This window comes from Lampetra fluviatilis, chromosome 1 (genome assembly GCF_964198595.1).
Source record: "Lampetra fluviatilis chromosome 1, kcLamFluv1.1, whole genome shotgun sequence".
NCBI lineage: Eukaryota > Metazoa > Chordata > Hyperoartia > Petromyzontiformes > Petromyzontidae > Lampetra > Lampetra fluviatilis.
The window spans coordinates 843,730-869,698 of NC_136275.1; the positions used below are offsets into that span (position 1 = coordinate 843,730).

Below are 25,969 nucleotides of genomic sequence, written 5' to 3' on the forward strand. Positions count from 1 at the left end.
AACCTCATTTGCCAGTAAAAATATGATAATTGGTTCTTTACCCTTCTATCTGGCAACAAAACTGACACCTTTTTACAAGGAGTCATGTTTGCATAGACCGCAATACCTGCAGTCATAATACAAACAAAAGAACATAACTCTGATAATGTGCACTATCCTTGAAGTTGATTGGTCCACACCCGAGACAGCTTTCCTTAGAGCCTAGTCTCATATGGGTTGGACCAGATGACGCCAAAAGGCGCACCGAGCTCTCATACTCTGATGGTGCATTGTCCTTGAGTTGTGCGCCTTTTGGCGTCATCTGGTCCAACCCATATGAGACTAGGCTCTAAGGAAAGCTGTCTCGGGTGTGGACCAATCAACTTCAAGGACAGTGCACATTATCAGAGTTATGTTCTTTTGTTTGTATTATGACTGCAGGTATTGCGGTCTATGCAAACATGACTCCTTGTAAAAAGGTGTCAGTTTTGTTGCCAGATAGAAGGGTAAAGAACCAATTATAAAACTAAGTTAGTTTTTATATTACCAGGTAAGGTCCACTGAGCTATAAAATTATTTTTCAGAAGTGACCTGGCCAAAAAGAATGGTTTCAATGAAACGGCTTGTCACGTATAAATTTATTATAGCAGAAAAATAAAACAAGCCGCTTGTTTGTAAATGAGGAGGGGAAAACTGGAGGACCCAGAGAAAAATCCACGGGATAACGACGAGGGAGATAGAGACATGCAAACTCCAACTATACAGGAGTCAGGGTCGGGAACTAAATCCTGTATAGAAGGCGAGGGAGGGAACATCTCGCCACCGTAGCAGCAGGAGCAGCAGCAGAGTGAACTTGACGTCTGCTGAGGTAGACGACCTCGTTTATGATTGCAGGTGGCGTCCGCCTCCGTTAAATTAAAAACATATTCACTGCTAGGAGCTACATTATGAAATGAAAAATTGCAGATCAATAATATTTATTTGTATTACCTTTGACATTGAGAACTGCAGAAGTGTGGTCATCTCCAGTGTCACAGTCATATTTCCCTGCATCTCCAGGTTGCACATCATGAATGATGAGCTTCGCTGTTTTTCCTTCCTGCATTATCTCATATTTATCGCTGGGCTGGAGTACAGTGGAGTCCTTTTTCCAAGCGACGTTCACAGCAGGTTTGGAAAGCTGACAGGCAAGAGTGGCACTTCCAAACTCATCAGCTTCCTGATCTTCTAGGTGTTCTTTAATAAGTACTGGAGCTTCTGTAAGTCAGATATTACCTTGTAAATATCCTGATTACAAAGAATATCTACTAAATTATAGTCACTGGGAATACCCATGGGGTTCCATTCCAAAATATTTCTATCATTTCGTTGAAGTCAACCAAAATCATATCTAGAAACCTCTTAGGTTTTCTAAACATTTACCATAGAATACAAATTTACATGAAGCGTAAAAGTATGAATGGGTATTAATGGATGGAAACATTGTTTACAAACGAATACCATCATATATTAATTATACGCATGAAATGCTGATGCGTTATCGTTCAAAAGAAAATTCATGAAAATGGATGATATTTTAATTTCAACATCTCCATTCGCTTAACCTTACCTTTGACATTGAGAACTGCAGAGGTGTGGTCATCTCCAGTGTCACAGTCATATTTCCCTGCATCTCCAGGTTCCACATCATGAATGATGAGCTTCGCTGTTTTTCCTTCCTGCATTATCTCATATTTATCGCTGGGCTGGAGTACAGTGGAGTCCTTTTTCCAAGCGACGTTCACAGCAGGTTTGGAAAGCTGACAGGTAAGAGTGGCACTTCCAAACTCATCAGCTTCCTGATCTTCTAGGTGTTCTTTAATAAGTACTGGAGCTTCTGTAGGTCAGATATCACCTTGTAAATATCCTGATTACAAAGAATATCTACTAAATTAAAGTCACTGGGAATACCCATGGGGTTCCACTCCGAAAGATTTATATAATTTCGTTGAAGTAAACCAAATAAATATCTAGCAAGCTCTTTAATTTTCTAAACATTTGCATGGAATTAAAATTAATATACAGGGTAAAAGTATGAATGGGTATTAATGGATGGATACATTGTTTACAAACGAATACAATCATATATTAATTATACGCATGGAACGCTGATGCGTTATTGTTCAAAAAGACGATTCATGAAAATGGATGATTTTCGAATTTCAACATCTCCATTCGCTTAACCTTACCTTTGACATTGAGAACTGCAGAAGTGTGGTCATCTCCAGTGTCACAGTCATATTTCCCTGCATCTCCAGGTTCCACATCATGAATGATGAGCTTCGCTGTTTTTCCTTCCTGCATTATCTCATATTTATCGCTGGGCTGGAGTACAGTGGAGTCCTTTTTCCAAGCGACGTTCACAGCAGGTTTGGAAAGCTGACAGGTAAGAGTGGCACTTCCAAACTCATCAGCTTCCTGATCTTCTAGGTGTTCTTTAATAAGTACTGGAGCTTCTGTAGGTCAGATATCACCTTGTAAATATCCTGATTACAAAGAATATCTACTAAATTAAAGTCACTGGGAATACCCATGGGGTTCCACTCCGAAAGATTTATATAATTTCGTTGAAGTAAACCAAATAAATATCTAGCAAGCTCTTTAATTTTCTAAACATTTGCATGGAATTAAAATTAATATACAGGGTAAAAGTATGAATGGGTATTAATGGATGGATACATTGTTTACAAACGAATACAATCATATATTAATTATACGCATGGAACGCTGATGCGTTATTGTTCAAAAAGACGATTCATGAAAATGGATGATTTTCGAATTTCAACATCTCCATTCGCTTAACCTTACCTTTGACATTGAGAACTGCAGAAGTGTGGTCATCTCCAGTGTCACAGTCATATTTCCCTGCATCTCCAGGTTCCACATCATGAATGATGAGCTTCGCTGTTTTTCCTTCCTGCATTATCTCATATTTATCGCTGGCCTGGAGTACAGTGGAGTCCTTTTTCCAAGCGACGTTCACAGCAGGTTTGGAAAGCTGACAGGTAAGAGTGGCACTTCCAAACTCATCAGCTTCCTGATCTTCTAGGTGTTCTTTAATAAGCACTGGAGCTTCTGTAGGTCAGATATCACCTTGTAAATATCCTGATTACAAAGAATATCTACTAAATTAAAGTCACTGGGAATACCCATGGGGTTCCACTCCAAAAAATGTCTATAATTTCGTTGAAGTAAACCAAATAAATATCTAGCAACCTCTTTAATTTTCTAAACATTTGCAGTGGAATACAAATTTATATACAGGGTAAAAGTATGAATGGGTATTAATGAATGGATACATTGTTTATAAACGAATACAATCATATATTAATTATACGCATGCAATGCTGATGCGTTATCGTTCAAAAGACGATTCATGAAAATGGATGATATTTTAATTTCAACATCTCCATTCGCTTAACCTTACCTTTGACATTGAGAACTGCAGAGGTGTGGTCATCTCCAGTGTCACAGTCATATTTCCCTGCATCTCCAGGTTCCACATCATGAATGATGAGCTTCGCTGTTTTTCCTTCCTGCATTATCTCATATTTATCGCTGGGCTGGAGTACAGTGGAGTCCTTTTTCCAAGCGACGTTCACAGCAGGTTTGGAAAGCTGACAGGTAAGAGTGGCACTTCCAAACTCATCAGCTTCCTGATCTTCTAGGTGTTCTTTAATAAGTACTGGAGCTTCTGTAGGTCAGATATCACCTTGTAAATATCCTGATTACAAAGAATATCTACTAAATTAAAGTCACTGGGAATACCCATGGGGTTCCACTCCGAAAGATTTATATAATTTCGTTGAAGTAAACCAAATAAATATCTAGCAAGCTCTTTAATTTTCTAAACATTTGCATGGAATTAAAATTAATATACAGGGTAAAAGTATGAATGGGTATTAATGGATGGATACATTGTTTACAAACGAATACAATCATATATTAATTATACGCATGGAACGCTGATGCGTTATTGTTCAAAAAGACGATTCATGAAAATGGATGATTTTCGAATTTCAACATCTCCATTCGCTTAACCTTACCTTTGACATTGAGAACTGCAGAAGTGTGGTCATCTCCAGTGTCACAGTCATATTTCCCTGCATCTCCAGGTTGCACATCATGAATGATGAGCTTCGCTGTTTTTCCTTCCTGCATTATCTCATATTTATCGCTGGCCTGGAGTACAGTGGAGTCCTTTTTCCAAGCGACATCCACAGCCGGTTTGGAAAGCTGACAAGTAAGAGTGGCACTTGCAAACTCATCAGCTTCCTGATCTTCTAGGTGTTCTTTAATAAGTACTGGAGCTTCTGTAGGTCAGATATCACCTTGTAAATATCCTGATTACAAAGAATATCTACTAAATTAAAGTCACTGGGAATACCCATGGGGTTCCATTCCAAAATATTTCTATCATTTCGTTGAAGTCAACCAAAATCATATCTAGAAACCTCTTAGGTTTTCTAAACATTTACCATAGAATACAAATTTACATGAAGCGTAAAAGTATGAATGGGTATTAATGGATGGAAACATTGTTTACAAACGAATACCATCATATATCAATTATACGCATGGAACGCTGATGCGTTATTGTTCAAAAAGACGATTCATGAAAATGGATGATTTTCTAATTTCAACAACTCCATTCGCTTAACCTGACCTTTGATATCGAGAACTGCAGAGGTGCGGTCATCTCCAGTGTCACAGTCATATTTCCCTGCATCTCCAGGTTCCACATCATGAATGATGAGCTTCGCTGTTTTTCCTTCCTGCATTATCTCATATTTATCACTGGGCTGGAGTACAGTGGAGTCCTTTTTCCAAGCGACGTTCACAGCAGGTTTGGAAAGCTGGCAGGCAAGAGTGGCACTTCCAAACTCATCAGCTTCCTGATCTTCTAGGTGTTCTTTAATAAGTACTGGAGCTTCTGTAAGTCAGATATTACCTTGTAAATATCCTGATTACAAAGAATATCTACTAAATTAAAGTCACTGGGAATACCCATGGGGTTCCATTCCAAAAGAATTCTATCATTTCGTTGAAGTCAACCAAAATCATATCTAGAAACCTCTTAGGTTTTCTAAACATTTACAGTAGAATACAAATTTATATGCAGCGTAAAAGTATGAATGGGTATTAATGGATGGATACATTGTTTACAAACGAATACAATCATATATTAATAATACGCATGGAACGCTGATGCGTTATTATTCAAAAAGACGATTTATGAAAATGGATGATTTTCGAATTTCAACATCTCCATTCGCTTAACCTGACCTTTAACATTGAGAACTGCAGAGGTGTGGTCATCTCCAGTGTCACAGTCATATTTCCCTGCATCTCCAGGTTCCACATCATGAATGATGAGCTTCGCTGTTTTTCCTTCCTGCATTATCTCATATTTATCGCTGGGCTGGAGTACAGTGGAGTCCTTTTTCCAAGCGACGTTCACAGCAGGTTTGGAAAGCTGACAGGTAAGAGTGGCACTTCCAAACTCATCAGCTTCCTGATCTTCTAGGTGTTCTTTAATAAGTACTGGAGCTTCTGTAGGTCAGATATCACCTTGTAAATATCCTGATTACAAAGAATATCTACTAAATTAAAGTCACTGGGAATACCCATGGGGTTCCACTCCGAAAGATTTATATAATTTCGTTGAAGTAAACCAAATAAATATCTAGCAAGCTCTTTAGTTTTCTAAACATTTGCATGGAATTAAAATTAATATACAGGGTAAAAGTATGAATGGGTATTAATGGATGGATACATTGTTTACAAACGAATACAATCATATATTAATTATACGCATGGAACGCTGATGCGTTATTGTTCAAAAAGACGATTCATGAAAATGGATGATTTTCGAATTTCAACATCTCCATTCGCTTAACCTTACCTTTGACATTGAGAACTGCAGAGGTGTGGTCATCTCCAGTGTCACAACCATATTTCCCTGCATCTCCAGGTTCCACATCATGAATGATGAGCTTCGCTGTTTTTCCTTCCTGCATTATCTCATATTTATCGCTGGGCTGGAGTACAGTGGAGTCCTTTTTCCAAGCGACGTTCACAGCAGGTTTGGAAAGCTGACAGGTAAGAGTGGCACTTCCAAACTCATCAGCTTCCTGATCTTCTAGGTGTTCTTTAATAAGTACTGGAGCTTCTGTAGGTCAGATATCACCTTGTAAATATCCTGATTACAAAGAATATCTACTAAATTAAAGTCACTGGGAATACCCATGGGGTTCCACTCCAAAAAATGTCTATAATTTCGTTGAAGTAAACCAAATAAATATCTAGCAACCTCTTTAATTTTCTAAACATTTGCAGTGGAATAAAAATTTATATACAGGGTAAAAGTATGAATGGGTATTAATGAATGGATACATTGTTTATAAACGAATACAATCATATATTAATTATACGCATGCAATGCTGATGCGTTATCGTTCAAAAGACGATTCATGAAAATGGATGATATTTTAATTTCAACATCTCCATTCGCTTAACCTTACCTTTGACATTGAGAACTGCAGAGGTGTGGTCATCTCCAGTGTCACAGTCATATTTCCCTGCATCTCCAGGTTCCACATCATGAATGATGAGCTTCGCTGTTTTTCCTTCCTGCATTATCTCATATTTATCGCTGGGCTGGAGTACAGTGGAGTCCTTTTTCCAAGCGACGTTCACAGCAGGTTTGGAAAGCTGACAGGTAAGAGTGGCACTTCCAAACTCATCAGCTTCCTGATCTTCTAGGTGTTCTTTAATAAGTACTGGAGCTTCTGTAGGTCAGATATCACCTTGTAAATATCCTGATTACAAAGAATATCTACTAAATTAAAGTCACTGGGAATACCCATGGGGTTCCACTCCGAAAGATTTATATAATTTCGTTGAAGTAAACCAAATAAATATCTAGCAAGCTCTTTAATTTTCTAAACATTTGCATGGAATTAAAATTAATATACAGGGTAAAAGTATGAATGGGTATTAATGGATGGATACATTGTTTACAAACGAATACAATCATATATTAATTATACGCATGGAACGCTGATGCGTTATTGTTCAAAAAGACGATTCATGAAAATGGATGATTTTCGAATTTCAACATCTCCATTCGCTTAACCTTACCTTTGACATTGAGAACTGCAGAAGTGTGGTCATCTCCAGTGTCACAGTCATATTTCCCTGCATCTCCAGGTTGCACATCATGAATGATGAGCTTCGCTGTTTTTCCTTCCTGCATTATCTCATATTTATCGCTGGCCTGGAGTACAGTGGAGTCCTTTTTCCAAGCGACGTTCACAGCAGGTTTGGAAAGCTGACAGGTAAGAGTGGCACTTCCAAACTCATCAGCTTCCTGATCTTCTAGGTGTTCTTTAATAAGTACTGGAGCTTCTGTAGGTCAGATATCACCTTGTAAATATCCTGATTACAAAGAATATCTACTAAATTAAAGTCACTGGGAATACCCATGGGGTTCCACTCCGAAAGATTTATATAATTTCGTTGAAGTAAACCAAATAAATATCTAGCAAGCTCTTTAATTTTCTAAACATTTGCATGGAATTAAAATTAATATACAGGGTAAAAGTATGAATGGGTATTAATGGATGGATACATTGTTTACAAACGAATACAATCATATATTAATTATACGCATGGAACGCTGATGCGTTATTGTTCAAAAAGACGATTCATGAAAATGGATGATTTTCGAATTTCAACATCTCCATTCGCTTAACCTTACCTTTGACATTGAGAACTGCAGAAGTGTGGTCATCTCCAGTGTCACAGTCATATTTCCCTGCATCTCCAGGTTGCACATCATGAATGATGAGCTTCGCTGTTTTTCCTTCCTGCATTATCTCATATTTATCGCTGGCCTGGAGTACAGTGGAGTCCTTTTTCCAAGCGACGATCACAGCAGGTTTGGAAAGCTGACAGGTAAGAGTGGCACTTCCAAACTCATCAGCTTCCTGATCTTCTAGGTGTTCTTTAATAAGTACTGGAGCTTCTGTAGGTCAGATATCACCTTGTAAATATCCTGATTACAAAGAATATCTACTAAATTAAAGTCACTGGGAATACCCATGGGGTTCCATTCCAAAATATTTCTATCATTTCGTTGAAGTCAACCAAAATCATATCTAGAAACCTCTTAGGTTTTCTAAACATTTACCATAGAATACAAATTTACATGAAGCGTAAAAGTATGAATGGGTATTAATGGATGGAAACATTGTTTACAAACGAATACCATCATATATCAATTATACGCATGGAACGCTGATGCGTTATTGTTCAAAAAGACGATTCATGAAAATGGATGATTTTCTAATTTCAACATCTCCATTCGCTTAACCTGACCTTTGATATCGAGAACTGCAGAGGTGCGGTCATCTCCAGTGTCACAGTCATATTTCCCTGCATCTCCAGGTTCCACATCATGAATGATGAGCTTCGCTGTTTTTCCTTCCTGCATTATCTCATATTTATCGCTGGGCTGGAGTACAGTGGAGTCCTTTTTCCAAGCGACGTTCACAGCAGGTTTGGAAAGCTGACAGGCAAGAGTGGCACTTCCAAACTCATCAGCTTCCTGATTTTCTAGGTGTTCTTTAATAAGTACTGGAGCTTCTGTAAGTCAGATATTACCTTGTAAATATCCTGATTACAAATAATATCTACTAAATTAAAGTCACTGGGAATACCCATGGGGTTCCATTCCAAAATATTTCTATCATTTCGTTGAAGTCAACCAAAATCATATCTAGAAACCTCTTAGGTTTTCTAAACATTTACCATAGAATACAAATTTACATGAAGCGTAAAAGTATGAATGGGTATTAATGGATGGAAACATTGTTTACAAACGAATACCATCATATATTAATTATACGCATGAAATGCTGATGCGTTATCGTTCAAAAGAAAATTCATGAAAATGGATGATATTTTAATTTCAACATCTCCATTCGCTTAACCTTACTTTTGACATTGAGAACTGCACAAGTGTGGTCATCTCCAGTGTCACAGTCATATTTCCCTGCATCTCCAGGTTCCACATCATGAATGATGAGCTTCGCTGTTTTTCCTTCCTGCATTATCTCATATTTACCGCTGGGCTGGAGTAAAGTGGAGTCCTTCTTCCAAGCGACATCCACAGCCGGTTTGGAAAGCTGACAAGTAAGAGTGGCACTTCCAAACTCATCAGCTTCCTTATCTTCTAGGTGTTCTTTAATAAGTACTGGAGCTTCTGTAGGTCAGATATCACCTTGTAAACATCCTGATTACAAAGAATATCTACTAAATTAAAGTAACTTGGAATACCCATGGGGTTCCATTCCAAAAGAATTCTATCATTTCGTTGAAGTCAACCAAAATCATATCTAGAAACCTCTTAGGTTTTCTAAACATTTACAGTAGAATACAAATTTATATGCAGCGTAAAAGTATGAATGGGTATTAATGGATGGATACATTGTTTACAAACGAATACAATCATATATTAATTATACGCATGGAACGCTGATGCGTTATTGTTCAAAAAGACGATTCATGAAAATGGATGATTTTCGAATTTCAACATCTCCATTCGCTTAACCTTACCTTTGACATTGAGAACTGCAGAAGTGTGGTCATCTCCAGTGTCACAGTCATATTTCCCTGCATCTCCAGGTTGCACATCATGAATGATGAGCTTCGCTGTTTTTCCTTCCTGCATTATCTCATATTTATCGCTGGCCTGGAGTACAGTGGAGTCCTTTTTCCAAGCGACTTCCACAGCCGGTTTGGAAAACTGACAAGTAAGAGTGGCACTTCCAAACTCATCGGCTTCCTGGTCCACCAGGCCTTCTGATATTTTAACAGGGGCTTCTGTTGGTATACATTTGAAAATTAAATTGTTTAATTATATCAAGATGAAAATTCACGTATTTGTGGTTTGTATATGGATGTTAATAGATATCCTTGTTTACCTTTGACTTTGAGAACTGCACAAGTGTGGTCATCTTTAGTGTCACAACCATATTGCCCTGCATCTCCAGGTTCCACATCATGAATGATGAGCTTCGCTGTTTTTCCTTCCTGCATTAACTCATATTTATCGCTGTCCTGGAGTAACGTGGAGTCCTTCTTCCAAGCGACATCCACAGCCGGTTTGGAAAGCTGACAAGTAAGAGTGGCACTTCCAAACTCATCAGCTTCCTGATCTTCTAGGTGTTCTTTAATAAGTACTGGAGCTTCTGTAGGTCAGATATCACCTTGTAAATATCCTGATTACAAAGAATATCTACTAAATTAAAGTCACTGGGAATACCCATGGGGTTCCATTCCAAAATATTTCTATCATTTCGTTGAAGTCAACCAAAATCATATCTAGAAACCTCTTAGGTTTTCTAAACATTTACCATAGAATACAAATTTACATGAAGCGTAAAAGTATGAATGGGTATTAATGGATGGAAACATTGTTTACAAACGAATACCATCATATATCAATTATACGCATGGAACGCTGATGCGTTATTGTTCAAAAAGACGATTCATGAAAATGGATGATTTTCTAATTTCAACATCTCCATTCGCTTAACCTGACCTTTGATATCGAGAACTGCAGAGGTGCGGTCATCTCCAGTGTCACAGTCATATTTCCCTGCATCTCCAGGTTCCACATCATGAATGATGAGCTTCGCTGTTTTTCCTTCCTGCATTATCTCATATTTATCGCTGGGCTGGAGTACAGTGGAGTCCTTTTTCCAAGCGATGTTCACAGCAGGTTTGGAAAGCTGACAGGCAAGAGTGGCACTTCCAAACTCATCAGCTTCCTGATCTTCTAGGTGTTCTTTAATAAGTATTGGAGCTTCTGTAGGTCAGATATCACCTTGTAAATATCCTGATTACAAAGAATATCTACTAAATTAAAGTCACTGGGAATACCCATGGGGTTCCATTCCAAAATATTTCTATCATTTCGTTGAAGTCAACCAAAATCATATCTAGAAACCTCTTAGGTTTTCCAAACATTTACAGTAGAATACAAATTTATATGCAGCATAAAAGTATGAATGGGTATTAATGGATGGATACATTGTTTACAAACGAATACAATCATATATTAATTATACGCATGGAACGCTGATGCGTTATTGTTCAAAAAGACGATTCATGAAAATGGATGATATTTTAATTTCAACATCTCCATTCGCTTAACCTGACCTTTGACATTGAGAACTGCAGAGGTGTGGTCATCTCCAGTGTCAAAGTCATATTTCCCTGCATCTCCAGGTTCCACATCATGAATGATGAGCTTCGCTGTTTTTCCTTCCTGCTTTATCTCATATTTATCGCTGGGCTGGAGTAAAGTGGAGTCCTTTTTCCAAGCGACTTCCACAGCCGGTTTGGAAAGCTGACAAGTAAGAGTGGCACTTCCAAACTCATCGGCTTCCTGGTCCACCAGGCCTTCTGATATTTTAACAGGGGCTTCTGTTGGTATACATTGGAAAATTACATTTTTTTATTATATCAAGATGAAACGTCACGTATTTGTGGTTTGTATATGGATGTAAATAGATATTCTTGTTTACCTTTGACTTTGAGAACTGCACAAGTGTGGTCATCTTTAGTGTCACAACCATATTGCCCTGCATCTCCAGGTTCCACATCATGAATGATGAGCTTCGCTGTTTTTCCTTCCTGCTTTATCTCATATTTATCGCTGGGTTGGAGTAAAGTGGAGTCCTTTTTCCAAGCGACTTCCACAGCCGGTTTGGAAAGCTGACAAGTAAGAGTGGCACTTCCAAACTCATCAGCTTCTTTATCTTCTAGGTGTTCTTTAATAAGTATTGGAGCTTCTGTAGGTCAGATATCACCTTGTAAATATCCTGATTACAAAGAATATCTACTAAATTAAAGTCACTGGGAATACCCATGGGGTTCCATTCCAAAAGATTTCTATCATTTCGTTGAAGTAAACCAAATAAATATCTAGCAACCTCTTTAATTTTCTAAACATTTGCATGGAATTAAAATTAATATACAGGGTAAAAGTATGAATGGGCATTAATGAATGGATACATTGTTTACAAACGAATACAATAATATATTAATTATACGCATGGAACGCTGATGCGTTATCGTCAAAAAGACGATTCATGAAAATGGATGATATTTTAATTTCAACATCTCCATTCGCTTAACCTGACCTTTGACATTGAGAACTGCAGAGGTGTGGTCATCTCCAGTGTCAAAGTCATATTTCCCTGCATCTCCAGGTTCCACATCATGAATGATGAGCTTCGCTGTTTTTCCTTCCTGCTTTATCTCATATTTATCGCTGGGCTGGAGTAAAGTGGAGTCCTTTTTCCAAGCGACTTCCACAGCCGGTTTGGAAAGCTGACAAGTAAGAGTAGCACTTCCAAACTCATCAGCTTCTTTATCTTCTAGGTGTTCTTTAATAAGTATTGGAGCTTCTGTAGGTCAGATATCACCTTGTAAATATCCTGATTACAAAGAATATCTACTAAATTAAAGTCACTGGGAATACCCATGGGGTTCCACTCCAAAAGATTTATATAATTTCGTTGAAGTAAACCAAATAAATATCTAGCAACCTAATCAACGATTTTTGGGTTTAGATCGCGTTATTTATAAATGTGTCGTAACCCTCCACCACCCGACACGGCCAATCAGTAAAAAAAGTGTCACGTTGACAAAAGACAAATAGTTCACTGCTTTAGCCCACCGGTGTGTTGAAGCGTGAAACCACAACATTTACAATTTGAGTACGACGTTTCGCTGGTAATTGCATCCAGCATCATCGGGCAATTCGCCAGAATGGTGAGGCTCTGCTGTGTCTCCCGTTCTTATATAGAGCAGCAGCAGGGTGACGTCATCATTAACTCATTAACTCATCAGGTGCAAAGATTTGAGGGGGGGGGTTATTGTAATTATATACTTGATTAGTAATAAGGCTATTGTTACGATGCGAGTTGTAGATTAGTAATCATTTGGAATGTGTTCTATTGTGATTATGCTACATTAATAATCAGTTAGTGCTTGTTTCCCTTATAAGGAATTGTAATGCATCTTATTTAATAATACGCTTCCAGGCCGCACTAAGCCTGTAGCTGTCTGAGCGATTAAAGTTATTTCTGTTTCTCTCAATCTCAATGGATTCTCTAATTAGTCTTTGCCAGTAGTAACTAGTTTTACACAACACTTCAACGTTGTCAAAATCAATTGAGTGTCCCTGTTGACAAGCATGTTCTGCCACTGCCGACAGTTGTGTTTGCGATAGTTTAATATTTCTCTGGTGTTCTTTTAGTCTTACACTAACGTTACGCCCTGTCTGTCCAATATAGCATCGTTGATTATGAACAATATTGGTCGCGAAAGCCTACGTGTTAAACTGATCTAGCAACCTCTTTAATTTTCTAAACATTTGCATGGAATTAAAATTAATATACAGGGTAAAAGTATGAATGGGTATTAATGAATTGATACATTGTTTACAAACGAATACAATCATATATTAATTATACGCATGGAACACTGATGCGTTATTGTTCAAAAAGACGATTCATGAAAATGGATGATTTTCTAATTTCAACATCTCTATTCACTTAACCTTACCTTTGACATTGAGAACTGCAGAAGTGTGGTCATCTCCAATGTCACAGTCATATTTCCCTGCATCTCCAAGTTCCACATCATGAATGATGAGCTTCGCTGTTTTTCCTTCCTGCTTTATCTTATATTTATCGCTGGGCTGGAGTAAAGTGGAGTCCTTTTTCCAAGCGATTTGCACAGCCGGTTTGGAAAGCTGACAAGTAAGAGTGGCACTTCCAAACTCATCGGCTTCCTGGTCCACCAGGCCTTCTGATATTTTAACAGGGGCTTCTGTTGGTATACATTTGAAAATTAAAATGTTTAATTATATCAAGATGAAACTTCATGTATTTGTGGTTTGTATATGGATGCAAAAAGATAGCCTTGTTCACCTTTGACTTTGAGAAATGCACAAGTGTGGTCATCTTTAGTGTCACAACCATATTGCCCTGCATCTCCAGGTTCCACATCATGAATGATGAGCTTCGCTATTTTTCCTTCCTGCTTTATCTCATATTTATCGCTGGGTTGGAGTATGGTGGAGTCCTTTTTCCAAGCGACTTCCACAGCCGGTTTGGAAAGCTGACAAGTAAGAGTGGCACTTCCAAACTCATCAGCTTCCTTATCTTCTAGGTGTTCTTTAATAAGTACTGGAGCTTCTGTAGGTCAGATATCACCTTGTAAACATCCTGATTACAAAGAATATCTACTAAATTAAAGTAACTGGGAATACCCATGGGGTTCCATTCCGAAAGATTTCTATCATTTCGTTGAAGTAAATCAAAGAAATATCTAGCAACCTCTCTAGTTTTCTAAACATTTGCAGTAGAATTAAAATTAATATACAGCGTAAAAGTATGAATGGGTATTAATGGATGGATACATTGTTTACAAACGAATACAATCATATATTAATTATACACATGGAACACTGATGCGTTATTATTCAAAAAGACGATTTATGAAAATGGATGATTTTCGAATTTCAACATCTCCATTCGCTTAACCTGACCTTTAACATTGAGAACTGCAGAGGTGTGGTCATCTCCAGTGTCACAGTCATATTTCCCTGCATCTCCAGGTTCCACATCATGAATGATGAGCGTCGCTGTTTTTCCTTCCTGCTTTATCTCATATTTATCGCTGGGCTGGAGTAAAGTGGAGTCCTTTTTCCAAGCGACATCCACAGCCGGTTTGGAAAGCTGACAAGTAAGAGTGGCACTTCCAAACTCATTAGCTTCCTGATCTTCTAGGTGTTCTTTAATAAGTACTGGAGCTTCTGTAGGTCAGATATCACCTTGTAAATATCCTGATTACAAAGAATATCTACTAAATTAAAGTCACTGGGAATACCCATGGGGTTCCATTCCGAAAGATTTCTATCATTTCGTTGAAGTAAATCAAAGAAATATCTAGCAACCTCTCTAGTTTTCTAAACATTTGCAGTAGAATTAAAATTAATATCCAGCGTAAAAGTATGAATGGGTAATAATGGATGGATACATTGTTTACAAACGAATACAATCATGTATTAATTATATGCATGGAACGCTGATGCGTTATCGTCAAAAAGACGATTCATGAAAATGGATGATATTTTAATTTCAACATCTCCATTCGCTTAACCTGACCTTTGACATTGAAAACTGCAGAGGTGTGGTCATCTCCAGTGTCAAAGTCATATTTCCCTGCATCTCCAGGTTCCACATCATGAATGATGAGCTTCGCTGTTTTTCCTTCCTGCTTTATCTCATATTTATCGCTGGGCTGGAGTAAAGTGGAGTCCTTTTTCCAAGCGACTTCCACAGCCGGTTTGGAAAGCTGACAAGTAAGAGTAGCACTTCCAAACTCATCAGCTTCTTTATCTTCTAGGTGTTCTTTAATAAGTACTGGAGCTTCTGTAGGTCAGATATCACCTTGTAAATATCCTGATTACAAAGAATATCTACTAAATTAAAGTCACTGGGAATACCCATGGGGTTCCACTCCAAAAGATTTATATAATTTCGTTGAAGTAAACCAAATAAATATCTAGCAACCTCTTTAATTTTCTAAACATTTGCATGGAATTAAAATTAATATACAGGGTAAAAGTATGAATGGGTATTAATGAATTGATACATTGTTTACAAACGAATACAATCATATATTAATTATACGCATGGAACACTGATGCGTTATTGTTCAAAAAGACGATTCATGAAAATGGATGATTTTCTAATTTCAACATCTCCATTCACTTAACCTTACCTTTGACATTGAGAACTGCAGAGGTGTGGTCATCTCCAGTGTCACAGTCATATTTCCCTGCATCTCCAGGTTCCACATCATGAATGATGAGCGTCGCTGTTTTTCCTTCCTGCTTTATCACATATTTATCGCTGGGCTGGAGTAAAGTGGAGTCCTTTTTCCAAGCGACTTCCACAACCGGTTTGGAAAGCTGACAAGTAAGAGTGGCACTTCCAAATTCATCAGCTTCCTGATCTTCTAGGTGTTCTTTAATAAGTACTGGAGCTTCTGTAGGTCAGATATCACCTTGTAAACATCCTGATTACAAAGAATATCTACTAAATTAAAGTCACTGGGAATACCCATGGGGTTCCACTCCAAAAGATTTCTATAATTTCGTTGAAGTAAACCAAATAAATATCTAGCAACCTCTTTAATTTTCTAAACATTTGCATGGAATTAAAATTAATATACAGGGTAAAAGTATGAATGGGTATTAATGGATGGATACATTGTTTACAAACGAATACAATCATGTATTAATTATACGCATGGAACGCTGATACGTTATCGTCAAAAAGACGATTCATGAAAATGGATGATATTCTATTTTCAACATCTCCATTCGCTTAACCTTACCTTTGACATTGAGAACTGCAGAGGTGTGGTCATCTCCAGTGTCACAGTCATATTTCCCTGCATCTCCAGGTTCCACATCATGAATGATGAGCTTCGCTGTTTTTCCTTCCTGCTTTATCTCATATTTATCGCTGGGCTGGAGTAAAGTGGAGTCCTTTTTCCAAGCGACTTCCACAGCCGGTTTGGAAAGCTGACAAGTAAGAGTGGCACTTCCAAACTCATCAGCTTCCTTATCTTCTAGGTGTTCTTTAATAAGTACTGGAGCTTCTATAAGTCAGATATCACCTTGTAAATATCCTGATTACAAAGAATATCTACAAAATTAAAGTCACTGGGAATACCCATGGGGTTCCACTCCAAAAGATTTCTATAATTTCGTTGAAGTAAACCAAATAAATATCTAGCAACCTCTTTAATTTTCTAAACATTTGCATGGAATTAAAATTAATATTACGGGTAAAAGTATGAATGGGTATTAATGGATGGATACATTGTTTACAAACGAATACAATCATGTATTAATTATACGCATGGAACGCTGATACGTTATCGTCAAAAAGACGATTCATGAAAATGGATGATATTCTATTTTCAACATCTCCATTCGCTTAACCTTACCTTTGACATTGAGAACTGCAGAGGTGTGGTCATCTCCAGTGTCACAGTCATATTTCCCTGCATCTCCAGGTTCCACATCATGAATGATGAGCGTCGCTGTTTTTCCTTCCTGCTTTATCACATATTTATCGCTGGGCTGGAGTAAAGTGGAGTCCTTTTTCCAAGCGACTTCCACAACCGGTTTGGAAAGCTGACAAGTAAGAGTGGCACTTCCAAATTCATCAGCTTCCTGATCTTCTAGGTGTTCTTTAATAAGTATTGGAGCTTCTGTAGGTCAGATATCACCTTGTAAACATCCTGATTACAAAGAATATCTACTAAATTAAAGTCACTGGGAATACCCATGGGGTTCCATTCCGAAAGATTTCTATCATTTCGTTGAAGTAAATCAAAGAAATATCTAGCAACCTCTCTAGTTTTCTAAACATTTGCATGGAATTAAAATTAATATACAGCGTAAAAGTATGAATGGGTATTAATGGATGGATACATTGTTTACAAACGAATACAATCATATATTAATTATACGCATGGAACGCTGATGCGTTATTGTTCAAAAAGACGATTCATGAAAATGGATGATATTTTATTTTCAACATCTCCATTCGCTTAACCTGACCTTTGACATTGAGAACTGCAGAGGTGCGGTCATCTCCAGTGTCACAGTCATATTTCCCTGCATCTCCAGGTTCCACATCATGAATGATGAGCTTCGCTGTTTTTCCTTCCTGCTTTATCTCATATTTATCGCTGGGCTGGAGTAAAGTGGAGTCCTTTTTCCAAGCGACTTCCACAGCCGGTTTGGAAAGCTGACAAGTAAGAGTGGCACTTCCAAACTCATCAGCTTCCTTATCTTCTAGGTGTTCTTTAATAAGTACTGGAGCTTCTGTAAGTCAGATATCACCTTGTAAATATCCTGATTACAAAGAATATCTACTAAATTAAAGTCACTGGGAATACCCATGGGGTTCCACTCCAAAAGATTTCTATAATTTCGTTGAAGTAAACCAAATAAATATCTAGCAACCTCTTTAATTTTCTAAACATTTGCATGGAATTAAAATTAATATACAGCGTAAAAGTATGAATGGGTATTAATGGATGGATACATTGTTTACAAACGAATACAATAATATATTAATTATACGCATGGAACGCTGATACGTTATCGTCAAAAAGACGATTCATGAAAATGGATGATATTTTAATTCAACATCTCCATTCGCTTAACCTTACCTTTGACATTGAGAACTGCAGAGGTGTGGTCATCTCCAGTGTCACAGTCATATTTCCCTGCATCTCCAGGTTCCACATCATGAATGATGAGCTTCGCTGTTTTTCCTTCCTGCTTTAATTCATATTTATCGCTGGCCTGGAGTAAAGTGGAGTCCTTCTTCCAAGCGACTTCTACAGCTGGTTTGGAAAGCTGACAAGTAAGAGTGGCACTTCCAAACTCATCAGCTTCCTGATCTTCTAGGTGTTCTTTAATAAGTATTGGAGCTTCTGTAGGTCAGATATCACCTTGTAAATATCCTGATTACAAAGAATATCTACTAAATTAAAGTCACTGGGAATACCCATGGGGTTCCATTCCAAAATAATTATATCATTTCGTTGAAGTCAACCAAAATCATATCTAGAAACCTCTTAGGTTTTCCAAACATTTACAGTAGAATACAAATTGATATGCAGCATAAAAGTATGAATGGGTATTAATGGATGGATACATTGTTTACAAACGAATACAATCATATATTAATTATACGCATGGAACGCTGATGCGTTATTGTTCAAAAAGACGATTCATGAAAATGGATGATATTTAAATTTCAACATCTCCATTCGCTTAACCTGACCTTTGACATTGAGAACTGCAGAGGTGTGGTCATCTCCAGTGTCACAGTCATATTTCCCGGCATCTCCAGGTTCCACATCATGAATGATGAGCTTCGCTGTTTTTCCTTCCTGCATTATCTCATATTTATCGCTGGCCTGGAGTACAGTGGAGTCCTTTTTCCAAGCGACTTCCACAGCCGGTTTGGAAAGCTGACAAGTAAGAGTGGCACTTCCAAACTCATCAGCTTCCTGATCTTCTAGGTGTTCTTTAATAAGTACTGGAGCTTCTGTAGGTCAGATATCATCTTGTAAATATCCTGATTACAAAGAATATCTACTAAATTAAAGTCACTGGGAATACCCATGGGGTTCCACTCCAAAAAATGTCTATAATTTCGTTGAAGTAAACCAAATAAATATCTAGCAACCTCTTTAATTTTCGAAACATTTGCAGTGGAATAAAAATTTATATACAGGGTAAAAGTATGAATGGGTATTAATGAATGGATACATTGTTTATAAACGAATACAATCATATATTAATTATACGCATGCAATGCTGATGCGTTATCGTTCAAAAGACGATTCATGAAAATGGATGATATTTTAATTTCAACATCTCCATTCGCTTAACCTTACCTTTGACATTGAGAACTGCAGAGGTGTGGTCATCTCCAGTGTCACAGTCATATTTCCCTGCATCTCCAGGTTCCACATCATGAATGATGAGCTTCGCTGTTTTTCCTTCCTGCATTATCTCATATTTATCGCTGGGCTGGAGTACAGTGGAGTCCTTTTTCCAAGCGACGTTCACAGCAGGTTTGGAAAGCTGACAGGTAAGAGTGGCACTTCCAAACTCATCAGCTTCCTGATCTTCTAGGTGTTCTTTAATAAGTACTGGAGCTTCTGTAGGTCAGATATCACCTTGTAAATATCCTGATTACAAAGAATATCTACTAAATTAAAGTCACTGGGAATACCCATGGGGTTCCACTCCGAAAGATTTATATAATTTCGTTGAAGTAAACCAAATAAATATCTAGCAAGCTCTTTAATTTTCTAAACATTTGCATGGAATTAAAATTAATATACAGGGTAAAAGTATGAATGGGTATTAATGGATGGATACATTGTTTACAAACGAATACAATCATATATTAATTATACGCATGGAACGCTGATGCGTTATTGTTCAAAAAGACGATTCATGAAAATGGATGATTTTCGAATTTCAACATCTCCATTCGCTTAACCTTACCTTTGACATTGAGAACTGCAGAAGTGTGGTCATCTCCAGTGTCACAGTCATATTTCCCTGCATCTCCAGGTTGCACATCATGAATGATGAGCTTCGCTGTTTTTCCTTCCTGCATTATCTCATATTTATCGCTGGCCTGGAGTACAGTGGAGTCCTTTTTCCAAGCGACGTTCACAGCAGGTTTGGAAAGCTGACAGGTAAGAGTGGCACTTCCAAACTCATCAGCTTCCTGATCTTCTAGGTGTTCTTTAATAAGTACTGGAGCTTCTGTAGGTCAGATATCACCTTGTAAATATCCTGATTACAAAGAATATCTACTAAATTAAAGTCACTGGGAATACCCATGGGGTTCCACTCCGAAAGATTTATATAATTTCGTTGAAGTAAACCAAATAAATATCTAGCAAGCTCTTTAATTTTCTAAACATTTGCATGGAATTAAAATTAATATACAGGGTAAAAGTATGAATGGGTATTAATGGATGGATACATTGTTTACAAACGAATACAATCATATATTAATTATACGCATGGAACGCTGATGCGTTATTGTTCAAAAAGACGATTCATGAAAATGGATGATTTTCGAATTTCAACATCTCCATTCGCTTAACCTTACCTTTGACATTGAGAACTGCAGAAGTGTGGTCATCTCCAGTGTCACAGTCATATTTCCCTGCATCTCCAGGTTGCACATCATGAATGATGAGCTTCGCTGTTTTTCCTTCCTGCATTATCTCATATTTATCGCTGGCCTGGAGTACAGTGGAGTCCTTTTTCCAAGCGACGTTCACAGCAGGTTTGGAAAGCTGACAGGTAAGAGTGGCACTTCCAAACTCATCAGCTTCCTGATCTTCTAGGTGTTCTTTAATAAGTACTGGAGCTTCTGTAGGTCAGATATCACCTTGTAAATATCCTGATTACAAAGAATATCTACTAAATTAAAGTCACTGGGAATACCCATGGGGTTCCACTCCGAAAGATTTATATAATTTCGTTGAAGTAAACCAAATAAATATCTAGCAAGCTCTTTAATTTTCTAAACATTTGCATGGAATTAAAATTAATATACAGGGTAAAAGTATGAATGGGTATTAATGGATGGATACATTGTTTACAAACGAATACAATCATATATTAATTATACGCATGGAACGCTGATGCGTTATTGTTCAAAAAGACGATTCATGAAAATGGATGATTTTCGAATTTCAACATCTCCATTCGCTTAACCTTACCTTTGACATTGAGAACTGCAGAAGTGTGGTCATCTCCAGTGTCACAGTCATATTTCCCTGCATCTCCAGGTTGCACATCATGAATGATGAGCTTCGCTGTTTTTCCTTCCTGCATTATCTCATATTTATCGCTGGCCTGGAGTACAGTGGAGTCCTTTTTCCAAGCGACGTTCACAGCAGGTTTGGAAAGCTGACAGGTAAGAGTGGCACTTCCAAACTCATCAGCTTCCTGATCTTCTAGGTGTTCTTTAATAAGTACTGGAGCTTCTGTAGGTCAGATATCACCTTGTAAATATCCTGATTACAAAGAATATCTACTAAATTAAAGTCACTGGGAATACCCATGGGGTTCCACTCCGAAAGATTTATATAATTTCGTTGAAGTAAACCAAATAAATATCTAGCAAGCTCTTTAATTTTCTAAACATTTGCATGGAATTAAAATTAATATACAGGGTAAAAGTATGAATGGGTATTAATGGATGGATACATTGTTTACAAACGAATACAATCATATATTAATTATACGCATGGAACGCTGATGCGTTATTGTTCAAAAAGACGATTCATGAAAATGGATGATTTTCGAATTTCAACATCTCCATTCGCTTAACCTTACCTTTGACATTGAGAACTGCAGAAGTGTGGTCATCTCCAGTGTCACAGTCATATTTCCCTGCATCTCCAGGTTGCACATCATGAATGATGAGCTTCGCTGTTTTTCCTTCCTGCATTATCTCATATTTATCGCTGGCCTGGAGTACAGTGGAGTCCTTTTTCCAAGCGACTTCCACAGCCGGTTTGGAAAACTGACAAGTAAGAGTGGCACTTCCAAACTCATCGGCTTCCTGGTCCACCAGGCCTTCTGATATTTTAACAGGGGCTTCTGTTGGTATACATTTGAAAATTAAATTGTTTAATTATATCAAGATGAAAATTCACGTATTTGTGGTTTGTATATGGATGTTAATAGATATCCTTGTTTACCTTTGACTTTGAGAACTGCACAAGTGTGGTCATCTTTAGTGTCACAACCATATTGCCCTGCATCTCCAGGTTCCACATCATGAATGATGAGCTTCGCTGTTTTTCCTTCCTGCATTATCTCATATTTATCGCTGTCCTGGAGTAACGTGGAGTCCTTCTTCCAAGCGACATCCACAGCCGGTTTGGAAAGCTGACAAGTAAGAGTGGCACTTCCAAACTCATCAGCTTCCTGATCTTCTAGGTGTTCTTTAATAAGTACTGGAGCTTCTGTAGGTCAGATATCACCTTGTAAATATCCTGATTACAAAGAATATCTACTAAATTAAAGTCACTGGGAATACCCATGGGGTTCCATTCCAAAATATTTCTATCATTTCGTTGAAGTCAACCAAAATCATATCTAGAAACCTCTTAGGTTTTCTAAACATTTACCATAGAATACAAATTGACATGAAGCGTAAAAGTATGAATGGGTATTAATGGATGGAAACATTGTTTACAAACGAATACCATCATATATCAATTATACGCATGGAACGCTGATGCGTTATTGTTCAAAAAGACGATTCATGAAAATGGATGATTTTCTAATTTCAACATCTCCATTCGCTTAACCTGACCTTTGATATCGAGAACTGCAGAGGTGCGGTCATCTCCAGTGTCACAGTCATATTTCCCTGCATCTCCAGGTTCCACATCATGAATGATGAGCTTCGCTGTTTTTCCTTCCTGCATTATCTCATATTTATCGCTGGGCTGGAGTACAGTGGAGTCCTTTTTCCAAGCGACGTTCACAGCAGGTTTGGAAAGCTGACAGGCAAGAGTGGCACTTCCAAACTCATCAGCTTCCTGATTTTCTAGGTGTTCTTTAATAAGTACTGGAGATTCTGTAAGTCATATATTACCTTGTAAATATCCTGATTACAAATAATATCTACTAAATTAAAGTCACTGGGAATACCCATGGGGTTCCATTCCAAAATGTTTCTATCATTTCGTTGAAGTCAACCAAAATCATATCTAGAAACCTCTTAGGTTTTCTAAACATTTACCATAGAATACAAATTTACATGAAGCGTAAAAGTATGAATGGGTATTAATGGATGGATACATTGTTTACAAACGAATACAATCATATATTAATTATACGCATGGAACGCTGATGCGTTATTGTTCAAAAAGACGATTCATGAAAATGGATGATATTTTATTTTCAACATCTCCATTCGCTTCACCTGACCTTTGACATTGAGAACTGCAGAGGTGCGGTCATCTCCAGTGTCACAGTCATATTTCCCTGCATCTCCAGGTTCCACATCATGAATGATGAGCTTCGCTGTTTTTCCTTCCTGCTTTATCTCATATTTATCGCTGGGCTGGAGTAAAGTGGAGTCCTTTTTCCAAGCGACTTCCACAGCCGGTTTGGAAAGCTGACAAGTAAGAGTGGCACTTCCAAACTCATCAGCTTCCTTATCTTCTAGGTGTTCTTTAATAAGTACTGGAGCTTCTGTAAGTCAGATATCACCTTGTAAATATCCTGATTACAAAGAATATCTACTAAATTAAAGTCACTGGGAATACCCATGGGGTTCCACTCCAAAAGATTTCTATAATTTCGTTGAAGTAAACCAAATAAATATCTAGCAACCTCTTTAATTTTCTAAACATTTGCATGGAATTAAAATTAATATACAGGGTAAAAGTATGAATGGGCATTAATGAATGGATACATTGTTTACAAACGAATACAATAATATATTAATTATACGCATGGAACGCTGATACGTTATCGTCAAAAAGACGATTCATGAAAATGGATGATATTTTAATTCAACATCTCCATTCGCTTAACCTTACCTTTGACATTGAGAACTGCAGAGGTGTGGTCATCTCCAGTGTCACAGTCATATTTCCCTGCATCTCCAGGTTCCACATCATGAATGATGAGCTTCGCTGTTTTTCCTTCCTGCTTTAATTCATATTTATCGCTGGCCTGGAGTAAAGTGGAGTCCTTCTTCCAAGCGACTTCTACAGCTGGTTTGGAAAGCTGACAAGTAAGAGTGGCACTTCCAAACTCATCAGCTTCCTGATCTTCTAGGTGTTCTTTAATAAGTATTGGAGCTTCTGTAGGTCAGATATCACCTTGTAAATATCCTGATTACAAAGAATATCTACTAAATTAAAGGCACTGGGAATACCCATGGGGTTCCATTCCAAAATAATTATATCATTTCGTTGAAGTCAACCAAAATCATATCTAGAAACCTCTTAGGTTTTCCAAACATTTACAGTAGAATACAAATTGATATGCAGCATAAAAGTATGAATGGGTATTAATGGATGGATACATTGTTTACAAACGAATACAATCATATATTAATTATACGCATGGAACGCTGATGCGTTATTGTTCAAAAAGACGATTCATGAAAATGGATGATTTTCGAATTTCAACATCTCCATTCGCTTAACCTTACCTTTGACATTGAGAACTGCAGAAGTGTGGTCATCTCCAGTGTCACAGTCATATTTCCCTGCATCTCCAGGTTGCACATCATGAATGATGAGCTTCGCTGTTTTTCCTTCCTGCATTATCTCATATTTATCGCTGGCCTGGAGTACAGTGGAGTCCTTTTTCCAAGCGACTTCCACAGCCGGTTTGGAAAACTGACAAGTAAGAGTGGCACTTCCAAACTCATCGGCTTCCTGGTCCACCAGGCCTTCTGATATTTTAACAGGGGCTTCTGTTGGTATACATTTGAAAATTAAATTGTTTAATTATATCAAGATGAAAATTCACGTATTTGTGGTTTGTATATGGATGTTAATAGATATCCTTGTTTACCTTTGACTTTGAGAACTGCACAAGTGTGGTCATCTTTAGTGTCACAACCATATTGCCCTGCATCTCCAGGTTCCACATCATGAATGATGAGCTTCGCTGTTTTTCCTTCCTGCATTATCTCATATTTATCGCTGTCCTGGAGTAACGTGGAGTCCTTCTTCCAAGCGACATCCACAGCCGGTTTGGAAAGCTGACAAGTAAGAGTGGCACTTCCAAACTCATCAGCTTCCTGATCTTCTAGGTGTTCTTTAATAAGTACTGGAGCTTCTGTAGGTCAGATATCACCTTGTAAATATCCTGATTACAAAGAATATCTACTAAATTAAAGTCACTGGGAATACCCATGGGGTTCCATTCCAAAATATTTCTATCATTTCGTTGAAGTCAACCAAAATCATATCTAGAAACCTCTTAGGTTTTCTAAACATTTACCATAGAATACAAATTGACATGAAGCGTAAAAGTATGAATGGGTATTAATGGATGGAAACATTGTTTACAAACGAATACCATCATATATCAATTATACGCATGGAACGCTGATGCGTTATTGTTCAAAAAGACGATTCATGAAAATGGATGATTTTCTAATTTCAACATCTCCATTCGCTTAACCTGACCTTTGATATCGAGAACTGCAGAGGTGCGGTCATCTCCAGTGTCACAGTCATATTTCCCTGC

At 37.7% G+C, this 25,969-nt stretch overlaps 2 protein-coding genes across 2 annotated transcripts in view; both read right to left on the reverse strand.

Annotated features, from left to right (window-relative positions):
• The window catches only part of OBSCN (obscurin, cytoskeletal calmodulin and titin-interacting RhoGEF), a 116,274-nt gene that overhangs the window by 37,399 nt on the left and 52,906 nt on the right, over positions 1–25,969 (reverse strand). Inside the window, exon 32 of the mRNA XM_078859354.1 lies at positions 16,507–16,773. Within this exon, the coding sequence (XP_078715480.1) occupies positions 16,507–16,773 (267 nt within the window). The remainder of the gene's footprint in view (positions 1–16,506; positions 16,774–25,969) is intronic.
• Positions 10,575–15,966, reverse strand: LOC144931119 (obscurin-like). The gene is made up of 8 exons (XM_078855034.1): positions 15,889–15,966; positions 15,270–15,405; positions 14,031–14,297; positions 13,663–13,929; positions 12,234–12,500; positions 11,616–11,882; positions 11,248–11,514; positions 10,575–10,642 (listed from the first exon to the last, which is right to left on the reverse strand). The coding sequence occupies exons 1-8, from the start codon at positions 15,964–15,966 to the stop codon at positions 10,575–10,577; spliced, it is 1,617 nt and encodes a 538-aa protein (XP_078711160.1).